Source organism: Lichenostomus cassidix, chromosome 14, assembly GCF_008360975.1.
Source record: "Lichenostomus cassidix isolate B80296 chromosome 14, HeHo_3.0, whole genome shotgun sequence".
Lineage (NCBI taxonomy): Eukaryota > Metazoa > Chordata > Aves > Passeriformes > Meliphagidae > Lichenostomus > Lichenostomus cassidix.
The window spans coordinates 12444809-12464055 of record NC_139495.1 but is presented as its reverse complement, the minus strand read 5'-3'; the positions used below and the strand labels follow the sequence as shown (position 1 = coordinate 12464055).

The 19247-nt window shown below is 40.7% G+C and overlaps 1 protein-coding gene across 8 annotated transcripts in view; it reads left to right on the top strand.

The window, feature by feature from the left end:
• RBFOX1 (RNA binding fox-1 homolog 1) overlaps window positions 1–19247 on the top strand; it is a 1091692-nt gene that overhangs the window by 455112 nt on the left and 617333 nt on the right. For all 8 annotated transcript variants that reach the window (XM_085074907.1, XM_085074911.1, XM_085074910.1 and 5 more), the window contains one exon: window positions 4245–4307. In XM_085074907.1, the coding sequence (XP_084931033.1) occupies window positions 4245–4307 (63 nt within the window). The remainder of the gene's footprint in view (window positions 1–4244; window positions 4308–19247) is intronic.

Sequence of the window (19247 nt, the reverse complement as noted above, 5' to 3'; positions counted from 1 at the left end):
GCAGAGCAGTGTTACCATGGTTAGCACAGCAGCAATCCTGCTGGCATTGCTGGGATTGCTCTACCTGCTCACGAGGCACAACACTGTGCTGCACTAAAGTGGGGAGAAACAACAGAAAAAAAAATTAGAAACAACTTTCTGGAGCTCCTAATAGCCACGATGATCCTAGGAATGGGGAGACTCAGTGCCCTGGGCTTCCCCTGCCCTGCAGTGACACAGAGCTGATTCTGCCCCAGCTCTGCTGGTGAGCTACCTCTGCAGCCAGCATTTGGAAAGGTCCTTTTTGAGAGCCCAACATTCCTTTAATCTTCATAATGTGTTTACTGCCACACTTAATACTGCAGTTTTTATGCTAAATAAATACTTAAACACATCCATGGCCTCGGTCACAGGAGTAACCCTTTTGAACTACGTGGCTAACCTTAGTTTTTTACAAAGCAGGTATTTATTGAAACCTTCTGGCAGTTTCAGTCACAGGTAGGGGAATATACCTTGTAAATGAGGGTTTTATCTCAAGGGAGCTATGGAAATAGAAGCAGATATAGCTTGAGGTTATCCCAGTCTTGTTCTCTAGTGCAGCATCTGCAGTGCTGCTGCCCTTTAGGGCTCTGAGGAGCCATGAAGAGCTCCTTGCACAGCTTGGACAGTGTTGTGAAATGAATATTTTAACAGATCTGTGCCATTTTTACCTCAGAAACACCACGGAGCTGTGATGCAGTGGTGCCCACAGTCCCCACTGTGCAGCAGTTTGAGTTGATGTGCTGAACTTCTGCTCCTGGAGTTTCATCACCCCAAAAGATGCACTGAGGGGCAAAGCCTGCAGAAGGGAGGTGACACCACGGAGGGATGAGCCAAAGGTGCAGGACAGAGCTGGGATTGACTCTGTTCTCCCTCATGAACAGATATAAACAGCACAGAGCAGAGCACCAGCCAGCAGACACGGTGCAGAGCACTAACATTTGCATTTCCTATTCCAAATCACTTCTTATGCCAGGAGAAGCTATTCAGTTTTAAGTGCTATTTGGACAAATCCCTGCTCACATTCACCAAATCTCAGTGTTTGCCCTCCTGTCACAAAAAACACTTCCATGATTCCTGTCTACAAAAATACACTCTCTGTACCTCTTGGATTCCAAATGTGCTGCACGACATTGTAGTTTGGAGACAGAAATTTACTTAATTTTGAAAGATCAGTGATTGAGACTTCATAGAAAATTATTTTCAGAGGACTTTAGAGTATTCTTCATTCTATAGTGAATATTAGCTTCTAGCAATAACTGCAAGTGTCTTCTTAGCAGCCTTCATGCTGCTATCCTTTGCAGCAATCCCAGATATCCCACATATGCACTCTGATGCCTAAAGATTTTCAGATGGGTAACCCCATGGCACAGTTTGGGCCAGGACCCAGAGCCTGAGAAATAATCTTTTTTCCCCATTGTGATGAGCAATGCTGTTCTGTCAAATATTCATTAGAACGATTGAATTTTAAAATTAAGGTGCTGCTTAAGACTTAGGATTAAATGTAATGGTAATAAAGTGCAGCTAGGAATGCTCAGTAAATGGTTTCAGTGCCCCTCTTCTAAGGCTAATCAGGGCACTGAGCTGCTCTGTGTGGAGTATCCTGGCACAAACATCAAACGTGATTTATCATATTCCTGTTGCATCTCTTTTTTCCTCCTTTCCCTTTTTTTTTTTTTCCAACCTGATGTTCTGAGGATTTCCTTTTAGTGCCTACCAACATCTCCTTTTGACAGACAGTGCAAATTAAAAGATATGGCTGGGCAGAGGAAACTGGAACCCAAATATGCCCCCTGGGTTTTCATTTACAGTTAGAAGCTACAGACACAATTACTGCTGACAGAAATGCAGAAGCCAGTGGCAGAGTGCATGTGGCAGTAGAGTCATGCCAGGCAGTAATTGGGAAGATTATTTTTAATCAGAGCATATCCTACAGCCCAAACATTAGAAATCTCTTGTAAGGCTGACAGGAAATTAAACTGAGACCAAACAAAAAAAGCCTCAAAATAGAAGTAATATGGTTAGAAGTCTAATGATGGCAAAACTCAGTGCTTGTTGTATTTGGCTGTTATCTAAAGGGAATGGCTTTTAACTTGCAGCAACAGATATCATTGTTTAATTGCATTTTTAGAACAGAATTAAAAAATATCAGATTAGATCAATTTAGACGTAGGCTTTTGATAAAGGTCTGAAGCAGCAGATGTTAAGTCAGACTTAGTAATTGTATATATGTATTAGTAGTGATTTTTAGTATTGCTTTGGGTTATTTCTTTTTTTTTTTTTTATATAATGCCTAACGAAGCAAATTCTCTGGGAAATACTAGTATGTCTGAAATACTCTTGGAATTCTTGAGTATGATGACATAAAATGTCACTTTTTCTCCGTGCCCTGCAGAACAACCTCTGCCTGTGGGGCTGCCTGAGCTGCTGCCCCAGGGAGAAGCCCCTGGGATGTCTCAGAACCTCTCTGGCACCTGACACTCTCACCTAAAAACTCTTTATAAAAACTATGAAAACACTAATCTTAATAGATCCTCATGTCTGCCTAACTTCCCCCTACACACCCAGCAGGACTTGCTCCAGTTGCCTCTCAAGTTTCCCTTGTCTCTGCTCAGAGCTGAGCACTCTGCACAAGGGTTCTGCTGGTTTTTAGGTTCCTGTCACATCAAAATGCTGTAATACCAGATGCAAGCAAAACTTTGCTAATTGGGAATTTATTTCTGGGTTGTAGGAGTGCAAAACAAGAGGCTACTTTGTGTTTTGCTACAATTTATGGCAGTTGTGAAAAAGAAAATATAGGATTGAAAATGTGCGTCTTGTGCAATCCACAAGATTGACTGTAGCTGCATGGAGAGCTCTGAAAGGCATTTCGTGTCAGGAGAAAGAATAAGGTGTGATGTCCAAATCCAGAGTCAACAAGCTTATCTTGAGGCCTCTAAATCGGATTTTATCAGAATTCAGGGGTTCCCCCCCAAAAACCACTGGCATTTTCCAGCTGTATTTCCTTCTACTGAAAATTGCTTCATAATCATATGAATGTGCCTGAAACTCTTCCTCATGGTTTAGCTATTGCCTGAGTAGCTGGATAACAAACCAAGTTCTTGCTAGGATAGACAATTCTGCCCAGTGATTTGTACAAGTAGGACCTTGCTGTTCCTGCCTGTCACCTTTCCAAATGCTGAAGATGTTGAGTTTTTTCATCAGTATTTGGATCATTGCAATGCTGTCTGACATGTTTCTAGAGCCATGTGCCTCTCCAGTACTGATGGTTCTTGTTCCCATTAATCCTCAGTTGCATTAGAAAGAACCACCACAGATTCTTTTATTTGCTGATTTATTTAATTTTTGTTTGTTTTGTTTAAAATGAAATTACATATAAGGACGAAGATATTTTGTGAAAAAATATCCAATGTGTTTACTGTTTGGAATTTTGCTGAAGTGGATAAACAGTATATCAAATTTACCTACAGACTGATTTGAGTCTACACTGACCTGGGTGTGTATTTTCTTTGGAAACTCAAAATGTGAACAGTGGTTCTGTTTTCAGGAGTATTCATATCAAAAAGAGCACATTGCCTTTTGCACCTGGAAATGAAAAATGCATGTAGGGAGAATTTGTCAGGTAAAACGTGGCTGAGCTTACTGTAACCACTGAAATTCAGTGAATAATTCAGTGAAATGTTACCTGTCCCAGCTGCTCATTAATAGGAAAGAGTGGCATGGAATAGAGTGTTACCCTGTTGGAACTCCCAGCTCTGTGCTTGGAAAATACCTTCTGAATGGCCCCCTTTTGGTGATGCATTTTATGGTAATTTTTCTTTGGCAAAAATGCTTCAAGTTTTCAGTTGAAGGATACACAAGAAGCAAATTACAGCGGTGTGTTCCTATTGAAACAGAAACCTGTGCTGGGGAAAATTTACACCTATAGCTTAGTAATGTCTGTTTTAGTTGGTGAATTTGCAATGAAAATTTAGAGTTTTGGTTTCAAATCCATTGCAAACTGTCTGAACTTGTTTACTGTGCATGGCATGTTTAATAAATCAATAAATAAATAACACAAGTCTATGTTGGTACAGTGGTACAGTTGGTACTGTTGGTGCAGTGACAGCCCAAGAAGTGCACCAGCAATTGTATTTTTTGTTTGAGCCTTCCATGAGCCCAGGGCACAAGCAGGAGCTGCTCTAAATCCCTCGTTCCTAATAAAAATGTTTTTTTTCTTCCCCCAGGAAACTCCCCAGAAGCCCCATGCAAGTGGTGCCTACTGTTTCCATGAGCGGAGCCTGCTCTCAGTAAGTGCCCTGACTTTCCCCTTAGGGTTGATTTTGTGGGATCTCTCCTGTGCTGTCCCCATTTATGTGGGGCTCCTCTGGGCTCCCCAGCTGCCTGTGCTGATGCTGCATTGATGCTTTGTAAGGTTTACCTCAAACAGAGGTGAGACAGAGTGAAGAGAATAAAAGCAGTTATATTATTTATTGAAGAGCCTTCAGGTGCATTCAGGGCTGACAGAGCCACTCAACGGGCTACACCCAAACTGGACAGCAAGTCATGAGTTTTTCATACTTTATAAGTTTTGTCCATTTGCATATCAACGTTTAATCCTCCAATTACAGCTTCAGCTAATGAAGTCAATTACTCCAAGTTTGCTCCCCCAATTCACTGCTGTTTGGGGCTCTGAGACAGTGAGGTGTCCTTGGATTCCGAGCTTAGAGAGGAATAGTTTTGTCTAAAAATGCTGAGAACAGGAGCTTTAGCACCCTGTATGGAGTCTAGAGTTATACACTAAAATTACAGATACAAGAAAACTGTAGAAGCTAAAATCCTAAAGCGTCAGCATCACCAGACTAACAAACCCTGAGGAAAGGGGCTGATAGCTTTTAGTCACCAGTGAGCAGCAGGGACATGCTTAGAGAATAATCTTGTCTGGTTCTGGCTGTGGCTGAAGTGATTTTCTCTTGTATTTCCCCTGTTGGTGTTTGGGTGGTGTCGCTGTCGTGTTTGTGTCACCTCTGGCTGATTACTCTGTGTACAGATTACTCACAGACCTTTCTTCCCCTCACAACAGCTAGGGATAATTAATTCATCATGCTTGCCTTTAGAAAGGCTCTCATCATGGCAGAATAAGGAATATCATGAATTAAGCTCTAAAATGTATAGGACATATGAAAAAAAGTATTTGTGCTGATTAATTTGTTGCCTTTTCCCTTTCTGAGAAGAGGCAAATCCAAAACACTTGTTGCTCATTCATACTTGGAATTTATTTTCTAGTAAAGTTTTTCATTGTAGCACATAGATAAACCCAATAACAATTAGGAATTTTTTATTCAGGATATAACCTTCTATGCTTATAGAAAATACAGAAGTATGAGGCAAAACGGTGTGATTCTTGGTAGGTGTGTATTTGGTACTTCTCAAACAGTTTTTAATAATCCTCTGCTCAAATAAACTCCAGTTCTCAGACATTTTGTGTTAGGCAATGAGTATGGCTTGTTCTGTATTAGGCTGACTGAGTATATTTTTGCTTATATACATTTATACATTTCTAATTACACTTTTCTTTGTTCTGTGTTGCACATGGGCATTGACAAAATAATAGACTAGATTCATTTTTTTTGTTCCACTGGATTAATGTGAGCAGCTGAGTTCTGCCCCAACACACAAAGTTTCGTGTCACTGAAAAAATTAGACACACAGTCCTTGCTAGAAAAAAGGAAGAGTTTTGCATTTATTCTCCTACACTGAACACAATCTTCCTCTTAATGTCTTTGAAATAAGATTTCATTATTTCAAAAAGACTGCCTGGCTTACTGGATGAAAAAAAAAAAAAAAAAAAGCCTGTTCATCTTGAGGATAGATTTAAATCAATTCTGTAGTGCTCAGCATGCTTGTTGCTTTTAGCTTTTCCTCTGTCACGAGCAGTATTTCCTAGCACAGAATAACCTCACAGCCCTTAGCAGAATTTGATGCAATTGACAGCTTTTGTTAGAAAAATTCTGGTAAAAATTGCACGAAGGAGGTTGGGGTTTCTAACCTGGGGGAAGCAGTGGTCCCTGAGATAATCACAGCATGTTTGAGGGAAGCTAACATTAATTTGGCTGTGAATACAGAGCCTCAGTAGCTATCAAGGCAGTTCCAGGAAAAGATACTAATTTTCCAACAGGCTAAAGCAGAGCTTTGGGGATGTACACAAAGAGAGAAGGAGGAATTCTCCTTTGGAGTGTGAGGAAGGTTTGATGCTTTTGAACCTCCCCATGCAGGGTGTGTTTGGTGATTTCCCTTGTGCAGGACCTTCCAGCAGCTCTGGGGATGAGGATCCTGTGTCAGTGATTCCTGGAAGAGCCCTGCAGAGGAGCTGGGTCCTGGCAGATCCATAGGCTGGGGGATGCTCTCCTCCCTGGGACATGGGGACTTCATTTCTGAGTGGGAAATGCTCTGTCCCCATCCCTTCCTGAGGAAAAAAAACACTTCAAAACAGCAATTCCCGTTCAACATAGAGGTTTAAAATTGGAATTGTGTGTATTGAAACAAAAATCTGCTCCCTTTCAAAATCCTCTTCTAATAATCAACTTTTATGTTCAGCATCCCTCAGGTGAATTTTTGTTTAATTCCTAGCTATGGTTGCTTTGCAGTATTTTCCTGTTTCATTTTGATGGATAAAAATGTTGAGGTAAGTATAGTTTTAACAGGCTAACTACAGAGAAATCCTGGATTTTAAAATTCAATTTCACAGCCTATGGATTTAGGTGTTTGACCTTCTATTAATGGTGCAGGAATGCCTCCAGTGCTCCAGCAAAGCTGCAGAGCCTCGAGTAACCCAGTAAACAAAGCAATAAAAGACACTTCCAGAAAACCACAGAAAATAAACATGACAGGCAGAGGAGATAGAATTGTTGCAAATATACAGTGGGAAATCAAGGACAAATGGTGACTGGCAGGTGGTTTGTGGCAGAAATGTAAAACCTAGATAAGCAGAGTCTTCAGTCCTTCCCTGCAGTGGTTTTGCCATTGCATGGTGACAAGCTGGGCTGCTGTGGGGTGGGGATGCTCAGAGGGCAGTGCCAGGCAGCAGCTCTGCTGAGGAATCCCAGCTAAAGCTGAAATTCAGGAGTTGGGATGGATCTTGTGGTGGCACTGAGCTGCTGGGAGATGGAGGTGCTGAAGGGTTTTGAGTTCCCAGAGCTGGCATTTGGGCTGTGCTGATTGCTCTGAATGGAGCTTATTCTGCAAGAGGAATGGCTGGGCTTTGCCTGCCCTGCACAGCTCCCTTCTAGGAGCTGCAATCCTTTGGCAAATGGCATTTCTCTCTGGTATTCCACTGGAATTCTCTGGAAAGAGAAAAAAATCAGCAATGTTTCAGTGTTTTGCAGCAAGTTTACACCATCTTTGCCCATTCTGTTGTTTTTTCCTTACTCTCCAGGTTGTGCCCAGCTGTTCCATAGTTTGATAAATGTAATGGAGCTAAGTGGTTTATTAGTAACACCTTTCCTTGGCCTGAAGATTGTAAGCAATAGAGGAAGGATGAGCCAGGAGTGCTGCTCCAAGTTGCATCCTTTGGAAGGTCTGCCATGACTGTCCACATTTTAAACCCTTCTGGATGTAAATACATTTATTTTTATGTATTTATGTCAAAAGGCTGTTGCTCTCCACACAGCCTTACCTTCCCTCCTCCTGCAGCCTGGCAGTGGCACAAAGGAAGTACTGGCAGGGCCTATAAACCATTGAAAGAAAGGCATTTAAACCCCTTTTCACTAATTTTAGATTGAGCTGTGTTTGCCTTGGAATTGTAAACATGCGGAACAAAATAAGGGAAAAATAGCTGGTATTGCCTTGAAAATATTATAGGGCATTATGAGTCCTTTTTTCCCCCTCATTAAACACATCTTTTAAAAGTGTTAATACAATAAATCTATTTTCCAAAACAAAAAGCACACCACGGAGGAGTCTGAGGAGTTTAGTGTGATCTAGGGATTTCTACCTGAGAGGCATGAAAAGAAAATCATTGTGAAAGAGATCTATTATAAAATATCACCAATCTCTTAGAAATAAACCAATATTAGAACTTTATCCTAATAAATATTGAAGAAAAAAATGATGGTATTCTTATTTATTCATCTCTCTCTATTCTGATGCAGTCTGAATGATAGTATTAGCCTAGAGAGTTGAATATTTTTTAAATTGCAGCACTTTGAATTACTGATATGTGCAAATTACAATAAAAAAGGGATGAAGAATGGTAGTTAGACAACGTAAATGATGCAGTAAGTTCTGCTCCATTACTTCAGCTGAGCTAGGATGGGGAACTGTTTAGTTGTTAGGATCTGCTCCACTGTCATATTATTCATTGTTGTTTTGCAATATCTTCAAATATCTTCAACAGTTATTGTAGGAATTCATTAAGGAGCAGGAGCAGCGAGGCATTTACCCACTGCTAATGATGAGCAGGAGAATATTCTCCTGGATGTTTTTGCTTTAGAAAAACCTTAACTAGGGTAGCTGAGCCTGACCTCTGTTTGATTTTTTTTTTTTTTTTTTTTTTTCCCCCCAGTGCTAGTGCAAGGTAATTCAGTGTTAGGTGGCTGATTTGCAATATTGCTTTTCCATTAGTTGGATATGTTTCATTAGATATGTGCTCTCCTGTTTAGGGAGCTAAATATACTACTTTTGTTTAATTTGGTGGGTTTGGGGTTGTTTTGCTGTCTGCATGTTCCAAGTTTTCATTTCCCACGGGGGAAGAAAATGTTGTGGGTTTTTGTTTTCTGGCTGTCATTAATGTGAAGTTTATATGAACAAAATCATTAATGATCTGGGACAAAAGAGCAGTTGTGTGGAGCAGGTTTACATGAGTCACTCTTGAGCCATTGCTGTAATTTGACATTACCTGAAAGGGCCACAAACCAGAATATCAGCTGTCTGCTTTTGGTTCTGCTGCTCATTTCACTGAAACCATGATCTCCCTACAGAAATACAGGAAGACACTGCCCTTGTTTAGATTGTGCTTCATCCCTGCTGCAGATGGTTTTGTCTGTATTTATTTGGGCAGCTCAAGTGACTCTCTCATAGCAGATCCAGGAGCATGAGGCTCACTGAAATCAAATAGAACATCGTGAAAACAAGAGGCAGACTCCTCACACAAGAGTTTTTTGGGAAAAACCACTGTAGATTATTTCAAATTATAGCTCTGTAACTAAAATCAGCATCGTAATTTTCCCTTGGGTGTCTGCAAATGTACATGTCAAGAAAAATCTTAACAATTTCCTAATTTCTTCTTCCTTTCTTTTAAGAATTCAGTCCCTGTTTCGTTCTGATAGATTCCTCTGTGAACTTTCTAAATCCTCCACCTTTCTAAGTGGTATTTCGAGTTTAAAACAAAAAAGTAAAAGCTATAGGGGTTAAATGCAGACTGGCCTTAGCCTGTGAATTTACTATATTCTGAGATATTTCCTCCATGAGCATTAGAGTGCAGACATCTTCTTACTGAGGCATTGTGAAAATTTCCACATGCATGTCAACACTCCAAACACTTCCACTGGCAATTGTTTGCACTCTGGATATTCTCCAGATTGCAGCATTAAGGGGTTTTTGATCAAGTTCATTTCCACAGCTCCATGGCATTTAAGAGATATCAAGTCCCACTATTCCTGTGAGATTAGTATGTGCTATTATCTCTTTATTACAGAAGGAGAAGCCAGAAAATTGAGCAGCCTGAGTGATGTGCCAGGAGAAGGACTATAGCAGAGCTAGGATTTGAATTCATGTTTCTCAAATCCCAAATCATTGCTTTCATTCTTGGGCCATCTTTCCTCTGGTCTCCCTCTAATCCAGTACATTTTATTGTTAATGACTCTTTCATTTACCAGTGAAAAAGGCTTTATAATTTCATGCTCTTTCCTGTCTCATAAAAATTTGAAATTTTTCCTTCAGAAAATCCTGCAATTATTAAATGTGTGTGGAAAGTGTATGATGTGCAAAGTCCTATCAGCACAGGGCGAAGCTAATTGAAATATGACATTCCTAGGGATGAGCTGGGTCATGTCAAGGGTGTCACCATCCTTTAATGAAGATATACACTCAATCCTCTTTTATTTGAAGAGCTTACAGACTTCTGAAACTTTTCCTGATAATGCTAATTATGCAAAGTGGAGGTAGAGCCACGGCAGGCACTGGGGCAGCTCAGCACAGGAAATTTTAAACCTGGCAAGGTTATTCTGAGTTTTGGGGGTGCTGCTGGAGGAATCATTTCTGTGGGGCTGCTGCAGCCTGAGCAGGGCTGGGGAAATGGCAGGGAGAGCCCTGAGCCTCAGGGGGAAAATGGGCACCTGAGGGTGTGTTCAGGGGGAAATCACTGTCCCTGCACACCCAGCACTCAGAGTCCATCCAGTGCCACTGGAAATGGCACTTTGTGCCTGGGCTGAGGTGCTGCTGAGCATCCCTGGTCCTGTGCCAGTGGTGACATCTTCCCTGCTGCTGCTCATGGAAATGAACAGGAGCAGTGGATTGGCAGAATTGCATTAGAGGTGGGGAAAATTTATTTTCCTTTCTGTCCCACTATTACATTTGAGGTTAGTTACTGAGTCCACAGGTCTGTAGTGTAGTGTAATTCCCATGTAGCAGGGGCACAACCAATAAATAACATCCTTAGTGAGAATTGTTACTGCTCCTGAAAGATGTGTTAGAAATCATATCACCGGTAGGTCTTTGAATTTTGAACATGGAGTGGCAATTCAAAAATGCATCTGCAGTGAGGAAGGAGAGCTCTGGGAAATAAGAACAGATCTGTTGATGTAAAATGAAAAGTTTATCCTCATTCTGCATTGGCTAAGAAATTCAAATAGGTGAAACAACATGAGTTTGAGTGTGACAAAGTACATTTGTATTTGGCAGAATTTACCTTTCCTTCAGGATTGTTTGACATCTTCAGAAGCTGAGCTGTGCAACTCCTGACTGTGGACCTTTCTAGTAGCTCACTAACACCACGGGAGCATTCTAGAGTTTACCACTGGGCTTTGGCAGTTAGGGATTTCTCACCAGGTAGTTAACCCTTTCTCTTTTATACTACTGAAATGTGTTTACATCTGTCAGTGCATTTATGAGAGCGACTTGTTTATGACCTACCAAAATCACTGCACATCCATCAGGGCCAATTTGGGCAGGCAGGTCAAAGAGCAGAGTTCATCTGTGTGTGCAGAGGCAGGGCTGTGGCCCTTCCTGAATTCCTGTGCAGCCCCAGCCCACTGGTTGAAGAGGGAGAGTGAGGAAAAAGAGGAAGAGAAGAAGAAGATAATTGAGGAAAGCATGAAGCAGTGCTCAGCAATAGCCTGACAATAGCCATAGCACAGTTAGCAGCACTGCTTCAGTCACCAATCCCAAATACAGCCCTCATGGGCTGCTGTGAAGATTAACTCTGCCCCTGCCAGACCCTATAAAACTCCTGCCTTTCTTCACTGTGAAGTTTCAGCTTCCCTCATCTGCACCCCAGAGGAACAGTTGTATGAGCACATCTGGAAAAGAGAGGAGAAACACTGGCAGGGTGGTGGTTTTGTTTGTTTGAGGCCTGGTTTTTGAGGTGTTTTTTTTTCCTTGTCTTGAAGGATAGTTTGCACAGCTAAATGACACAGTTATAAAAAGTATATATATTGGGCCTACACTGAGAAAAAAATTGATCTGAAATCCTTCACAAATTATGTTTTTATCAAGACCAAGATGTTGTGTGCTATTGATTTTTAGATCTGCACAGCCTACAAGTAATAGAAGTTGCAGAGACAAAATAATTTAAGATGGTTTTCTGTCTTTTGTGTAAGCCAGGTTAGGATATTGAAGTACAAATCAATTGCTTTGCCACTCCGATTCCTTGAAACCCAAAAGAAAATTTCAGCATGAGTTATGGTTTCCAAATGTTTGTACTTTCTGGTTCCAAGGCTTTTCCTGCAGGCAATAAGCCTTGCTTGTCTGACAAATCTCTTGTTGCCCCTTGGTCAGTGGTGGTGTAATGGGAGCTGTGAAGGAAAGCATGCAGGAGGCAGGATCACCAGCGATGATGATATCATCCATGTACATCAGAACTGTGAGACAGAATGATGCAAAACCCACCTGCAGACAGCAAGATGGGCTCAGGATTCACTCTGAAGGTCGAGGGAATGGCTGAAGGGACAGCAGTGCCATCCCTGTCCCTGCTGCTGCTCCCCAGGGTGCTCCCATCACCTCCAGAGGGGATCAGCTCTGCTGCCAATACACTGGGAATGTTCTGACTGTGGGAGCTTGATGGATCAGGGCAGAATTGGTTTCACACAGACGTGGCTTTGCCATTCCAGGCAGAAATTCTGAATATGTGAATTGTTTGGCTTCAAGTAATACCCACTTGGAAAAATCAAGCTATCATGAGTGCTAATAAGGCAATAAAACCAATAAAACAAATGGAAGCAGATAGTACACAAGTGACTTTATGGCAGCTCATTGTAAGCTCTTATTAGTGACTCAGGAATGTTAATTTAAGGACAGGAGGATATATATATTTATAAGCTACAGGTATGCTCAGAACAGCATATTCTATGTTTGATAAGTTGTGGAAAAAAAAATTTCTTTTAGACTTGATGTTTAACTACCACAGGAAACCTGCCTTTGCATAACTTGATGAATAACATGAGAGTTGGGTTTTTCTTGAGCTTTGTTTTGCACCAGAGGGAGAGAGCAGTAACATTCTTCAGAGACTTTTAAAACAGCTTGAAAGTTCACTTGTTGAAATTCTAAAAATATTTTGTCCCAACTGATGTGCAGTTAAATGAAACAGAATGATTCTCTGCAGGTTTGGGGATATTTGTATCATCATCTAGTTGTCCCTAAAAGACACTTTGATGTAATGGGATGCAACATTTTTCTGATTCATATTCTTCAAGAAAATGGCCCATATTTAAATTGACTGTTGCTGTGTCTCCAGATGTCAATAAAGGATTTCCTTGAGAACACTGGTCCCCAATGCAGATCCCTGTAAACAGCCCCTAATGCTCTTCCATGATATCCAAACACTGCCAGGGTTTCTTGGGAGACTTTTTTTATTGTTCAAAGTGGGGAAATGATCCCAAGTACTGTTTTGTCTCCACTGTCTGGAGATTCCATCAGTCTATGCCAGGCACACTCCTCTCCCTCTTCCTTCTGTTCCATCCCACTTGTCCTCCTTGTGGGATTTTTCCTGCTTCCCTCAGATGTGAGGATGAAGTCCTGCATGGATTCATGCTGCATTCCACTTGGAGGGTTTGTCCCTTCCATAGGGAGCTCGAGGTTGAAGGAACAGAGGGGAGAAAAACAACAAAATTCTTTCATTGCTAATAGTGCAGGATGGAAGGAGTAAAAGCCCTAAAAAGTATGGAAAGGCCACCTGAGAATATTCTAACGTGAATATAAGCCAGATTCCAATGTTTTCTGCAGCAAAGAAACATTTGGAATTTTTTCCCTCAGAAAATCCTGCAATTATGAATAACATTAGACATTGCAATTATGAATAACACTGGACATTGCAATTATTAATAACAGTAACCTTTCTGCAGCAAAGCTGGGAAGGTTCTCATACACAGATCCATTCTTTCTGAGGGTGGATTGGCTGCTTGAGCTGCAGTATCAGTGGAACACCTGGCTAAAGGTTGGACTGGAAGGCAAAACCCACTTGGTGATGCCCCAGTTATTCAAGAGGAATCACATAGGTGGTGCTGAGGAAAGGGGAGTTGGATTCACTCAAAGATGAGGAGCTCAGGGGGAAAATGCAGCCAGAAGCAGAGAGCAGCAACCTGAGACACACTGTGTCTGTTAGTGGGGAAAGGAAATGAGGATGTGCAGCTCAGCACAGAGAGCAGAAATGATGGAGAGGTTGGAAGTGCACATCCACAAACCAGCAGGCTGAAGGGTGATGAATCCAGTGTTTTGCTGGAATGAATAAAGGGTGAATGTTTACAGTGAAGGGGATTGATAGAGGGAAGTCCATGGGAATCTTTACTGCTCAGTTTGTAAAAGGGACAAAATAATAACACATATTTCTGTTGAGACAGGATTGTTCCAAGCAGGCAGAACTAAGAGTGACTGGGAAAATGCAGAAAGCTGAAGGATTAAGTGCCAGAATAAAATTCACTTTGAGAATTTCATAATAGATGGAAATCTTTTCTTGATGAGGGCGTGCATGACTATTATTGCTCACAAGGGTTTTTTTGGAAACATCAGATGGAGTTCTCAGCAGCCTTAGTTTGGTGCTTGACAGCTGTCAGAAGAAGCAAATTGAATATTTAGCAACTTTGAGAGAAGGCATTCAACACAGAAAATCCAGCACTGTCTCTGCAGGAGTGGGAATTGTTTTACATGTGGTTCTGTACACAAATTTTGGTTCCCTGTGTCTCACTGAGGGCAAGGTGAGAAGAATGATCAGAGGTGTGGAAGAGCTGCTGAGCAGGGAAAACATGGAATTCATGGTGCAGCTCTTTCCCCTGGGAAAGCACTGACTGATGAGTGAAGTGGTAGAAAAGGGATAGAGTGAAATTATTATTGGTATTGATTTGAATATTGATGTTATAATGATATGAGTCATAAGGCAAGGATTATGGACTCAATGACTCATGGAGAGAATGTCTCTTTTCATGCTATCTAATGCTATTCAATAGCTTTTCCACTGCATAGTACAGATGCAAAAAATACAAGCAAGTTAAGAATAATTGTCAAAATTAATGTATTCCTTACACAACAAAATGCAGGATGTCCCTCTTTGCAAAGTACTGTGGGCAAGAGTGGTGCTTGTATTCTGGCATGAGCAGCTGAGGGTGATTGTTGTTGGGCAGAGTGTATTATTTTAACTGATGCAATCCAGTTAAAACAGCTCTTCTGATGTATAGCATTAGAAATGGATTTTTGAATCTCTTGGTTATGTTATTTTTGTGTACAGAAATTATGTCTCCATAAATACATAATGGGAAATTTAAAGACAGGAATCAGCATTTATGATATTCAGTGGCATTTAAAATGTGTTTGTTGAATTATATGTTGAATACTATTTAAATCTTTTAAAGTAGCAGTAGCTTTCCTTGAAAGCCATTTTCTATTGAACTGAATCTAATGACATTATTTTAGATTCCAATATGTTTTATTGATCTGTTTAGGGAGCAAATCAGTGCCTTGGCTCTAAGGTAAACCTCATCTCAGGGTAATGTAATGTGAGATGCAGTTTCACTCAGGTTTGTTACTTAACTACCCAATACTCCTTTTATTTTTTTTAATTTATGGTAGAAAAAAATCCCCATATTTTATAACAAGCAGCTCCTAATGATGCTGTGAGACAGCTGCTGCTCTCCCAGGCAGTGCTGATGGGAAAGGAAAGGTTTGCAGCTCGAGTGTGTTTGTTGTTGTTGTTGCTGGCAGTTCTCGTGCCTCAGTAGCAAACATTTTGTGGATCTGTTTGTGTGTTCCTGCAGCCTCTGAGGACACTTTTGTGACTTCAATTATATGTCCGTGACTGGAAAAAAAATGGAAAACTTTTTATAGTCAGAGAACTCTTCCAGTTCTTTGAATTTGTGCTTTTAATGATCTTACAATTTGTTTGCTCAGCCAAAGATCAAGGAATGTGTCCGTTTGATACCTGTGTGGGGTTGGGTTTACCTTTTAATCTCCAGCCCAAATCAAGCCTTTCTCTCTGCTGCCCAGAGCAGTTGTGACCTGGAGTGGGCTGATACTGTTTGCTGGCTATCATTAATAACATAATTAGTACAATAATGTGATCAATAATAAATACCATTAACAGGATAATATGGCACAGGCCACAGTATTGATTTGCTGCTTTTTTCTTTCAGCATTCCTAAGTTCAGCTGAACACAGAGCAGGCATTTTTTCATTCATTTTTGGAAGAAATTTGGGGTGTTTATATAACAGAGAAAAACTGGAGGAAAAATCCATTTACATAAGAATTCAGGAGCAAATGAAACAAAGCTAACTGCATCCTCATTATTCTATTTGAATGCAGTGTGGCAGCCAACTTTGTGATGTGGTGGAAGGCTTATTAATGACTCCTAAATGAGCAGACTTTGGAATGGTGATATTATCTGTGATGCATTATTGAATCAACACAAACCAACCTGCTGCCATTTGCCTCATTATTTAGATATGCTGAACCATAATGACTATTTTAGGTGCAAATAAGCTGCAGTTAGCAAGCAACTGGCCAAAAAAGTGAGGTGGGGTAGCAAGGGAGTGACTCACAGGAGCAGGAAGGGAAATGGAAGAAATACAAGGATTTATTGGAAGAAAACACTCAGGATGAAATGTCTCACTGTTCCAAGCACATTGGAGGGCAAAGCCCTGCTCCCTGAGTAGATAAGGGTGATATTGTTTATTGGATTGGATTTTTTTTTTTTAATTTAAATTTTACCTCTGCTGCTTTGCCAGAACATCTGTGTGGAGTGAACTCTGAGCCTTTGATGGATCAGCTTTGCCAGTGGTTATTGCTGCATCTGTGAGTGCTGGAATTGCCCACAGATGGGCTGGCAGGGGCTCAGCTCTGCTGCCCTTTACTGCAGCAACCTGGGACTAGAAATAAGTGCCCAGAAGGTAAAATAACTCTTCCTGTTACGAGTTGGTGAGGGGAAAAAATGAGAGACAGAGAGAAGGAAACTAAATTAACTTCCTGAAAAATACTTGTCAACTGGAGTTGAATAACAGCTAATTTGAATGTCAAGTTTTCTCATTAATCCCTTGATTAAAATCATTTCCTTTTTGTAACCAAAATACTTGCATAAATATAGAAAATATAATAATGTGGAAGTTATATTTAAAACCTTTTTTTGTGAGGTTAGATGTGTTTGTAATTAAATCTGTCTGTCAGAGGAAAATAAGGGTTACAGGCATCCCCTCCCAGTTGTGTACAGGAATCTGCCTGCATGCATCATTTCCCCCCCCATTAGCTCCTAAAATAAGGAAAAAGCACTTGTTTTGGGTTGTTGTTGAGGTTTTTTCTTGGTATCAGTGTAAAGGTAGTGAAAAGAATTCCTTCTGATAGCAGGAGCCCTGTATAGGATCACAGAAGAGAAAATTTTAGAATTCAATTTTCTTTTCGTGTCTGCAACTTCATAGTTTGCTAATTAACTCACTTTTCTATTTGATTATGGATTGAGTGGCTTTTGATATCTGCACGTTTTGATGCAATTTCATCCCAGTTCTCTTTTGAAGGGATTGCAAACTGCAAGCTCCTCTGACCAAGAGGCAAAGGGGAATCCTTGGCACTGAGTGCCCAAAAAGAGACAAAAGCAAAGCCCAGAGCCCAAAGAGCAGCAAAGCTTCCTGCAGCTCCACTCGAGGTTTCTCCTCAAGCCCATAACTCTCACGTTAATTCTCAGCTCAGAACCATCTCCTGGGAGTGTTTACAAGCCATTAGAATTCATCATCTGTTCTATTTAGAGCACAAGACTTATGTGGTGTGAGTACATTTACTTTCCCATGCTTCTTGTTAGCTTATCATCTAAGGATTTTTTTACATTGATTTTTTTCTGCTCTTTCTGAAATTCATTTCCAAAGTCCAATTTGACATTTTCAGGTGGAAAGTGCTAAATATGTTTCAAGCAGAAAACCATGTGCTCTCCACCATTAGCTGCTAACAGGTGCAGACAGGCTGCAGATTTTATTTGTTTTTAATGAGGGCAAAGGCTCACTTGTTGAGCCAGGAGAGTTTGTGTTGTTGTGACACCAGTGAAGAGTCAAAGTGCTGATAACTTCAGGACTTTCTCAAGCCTGCTGTTGACAATTCCATGGTGTCAAACATGCTGAGATAGATGTGGTGATTTGTGCTTCAGTTCTCCTTGCAGTTTGGCATAAAAGGCAAATTAAATGGGATTTCAGTTGATGTGTCTTGATACCAAAGTAGTTTTCTTTGTGGAAAAAGTTTAACCTCTAATCTCATGAGTGTGACAGAATCATAATGCTCCAAATATACCAGAGAGAAAACACTGCACAGAGTCCTTATGAAACCGTTTTGAAGTTGATGAATGTTTCATAGAGTTTATTTACAATACGTATAATAGAATTTTGCATAATTCAAAAGCATGCTATTTGATCTTGCAGCATTTATTGAACTAAGAGTTTTTATAAAATGCATAAACAAATATATCAAACCAATGGTAGAAGCACTCCAGGGTAAAGTACACCAACTGTCTGAGAACTCTCTCTGAAGTGCTGCTCGAGATTCTCAGTGTGCAAATGCCCTGTACACAATGAGCCTGTAAAACACATTTTCATATTTCAAGTGATTCCCCTTTCCTATAGTACAAAAAATATTTGCTTTGTAGTCATAATATTTGCAGCCAATAGTGCATAAATAGGCAGCACATGAAGATTTATGGATGTCCCCTGTAAATCCTGGTTTTTGGGGGGTTATTCTTGGAGGTCTACAGTTTGAAGACTCAGACATTTGGGAGTCACTCATTCACCCTTTCCCTGCCTGGGGGGTGTGGCATGTTGTGGAACACATTCCAGGAAAAGCCTTCATCCAGACAGAGAAACACTGATTTTCCTGGGCTTTTCATTGCTTTCTGTGATTATTTTCTTGGTTATCCTTGGTCCTGGTCTGTCTGCTTCTGTTGGGGATGTTGTTCTTGGGAAAGGAGTCTGCAACAAACCCAGTGGACTAAGCTTTCAATAACTGAAATGGATCTTGAGACAGAATTTTTCTTTCCAGGTTTTTCCTTTTTTAGATTTTTCTTTGTTTAGTTGATGCCATGTAATCATTGCAGCAGCCTGTGAAACAAGCATTGCTATTCACAACTCACTGTTACTGTGTGTAGAAGAGAAAAATATCTCCCAGTGACTTCTCCCACCTCCCAGACTGGCAGAAAAGAAAACAACCTTAGAAAAACTGATAACTGAGAAGGAGAGCTTAGGTCCAAACTTGGATTAATTCTCAAATCTCAGCTCTTTGGCTGCTGCTGCTTTGAAAAGTTTTGGAGGTCTGCATCATCTGCGGGGTTTTGTGTGGGGCTTCCTTTGCCTGCCAGGTTTTCCCAAATGTCAGGGGTTTATTTCGCAGCCCAGCCAATCTCCCTGGCTCATCCACTGTGTATCTCTGTGGTGCTGTGGACATGAAGCAAGCAAAACTAAAAACAAGAAAATGCATGATTTGTTTTTGTCATTTGGGAGATATTTAATAATTCCATCTCCTGGAAGGGGAACAGCAAAATTAGCAATGAGATGCCAACAGTCAGTTTTCTTCTTGTTATGTAGAG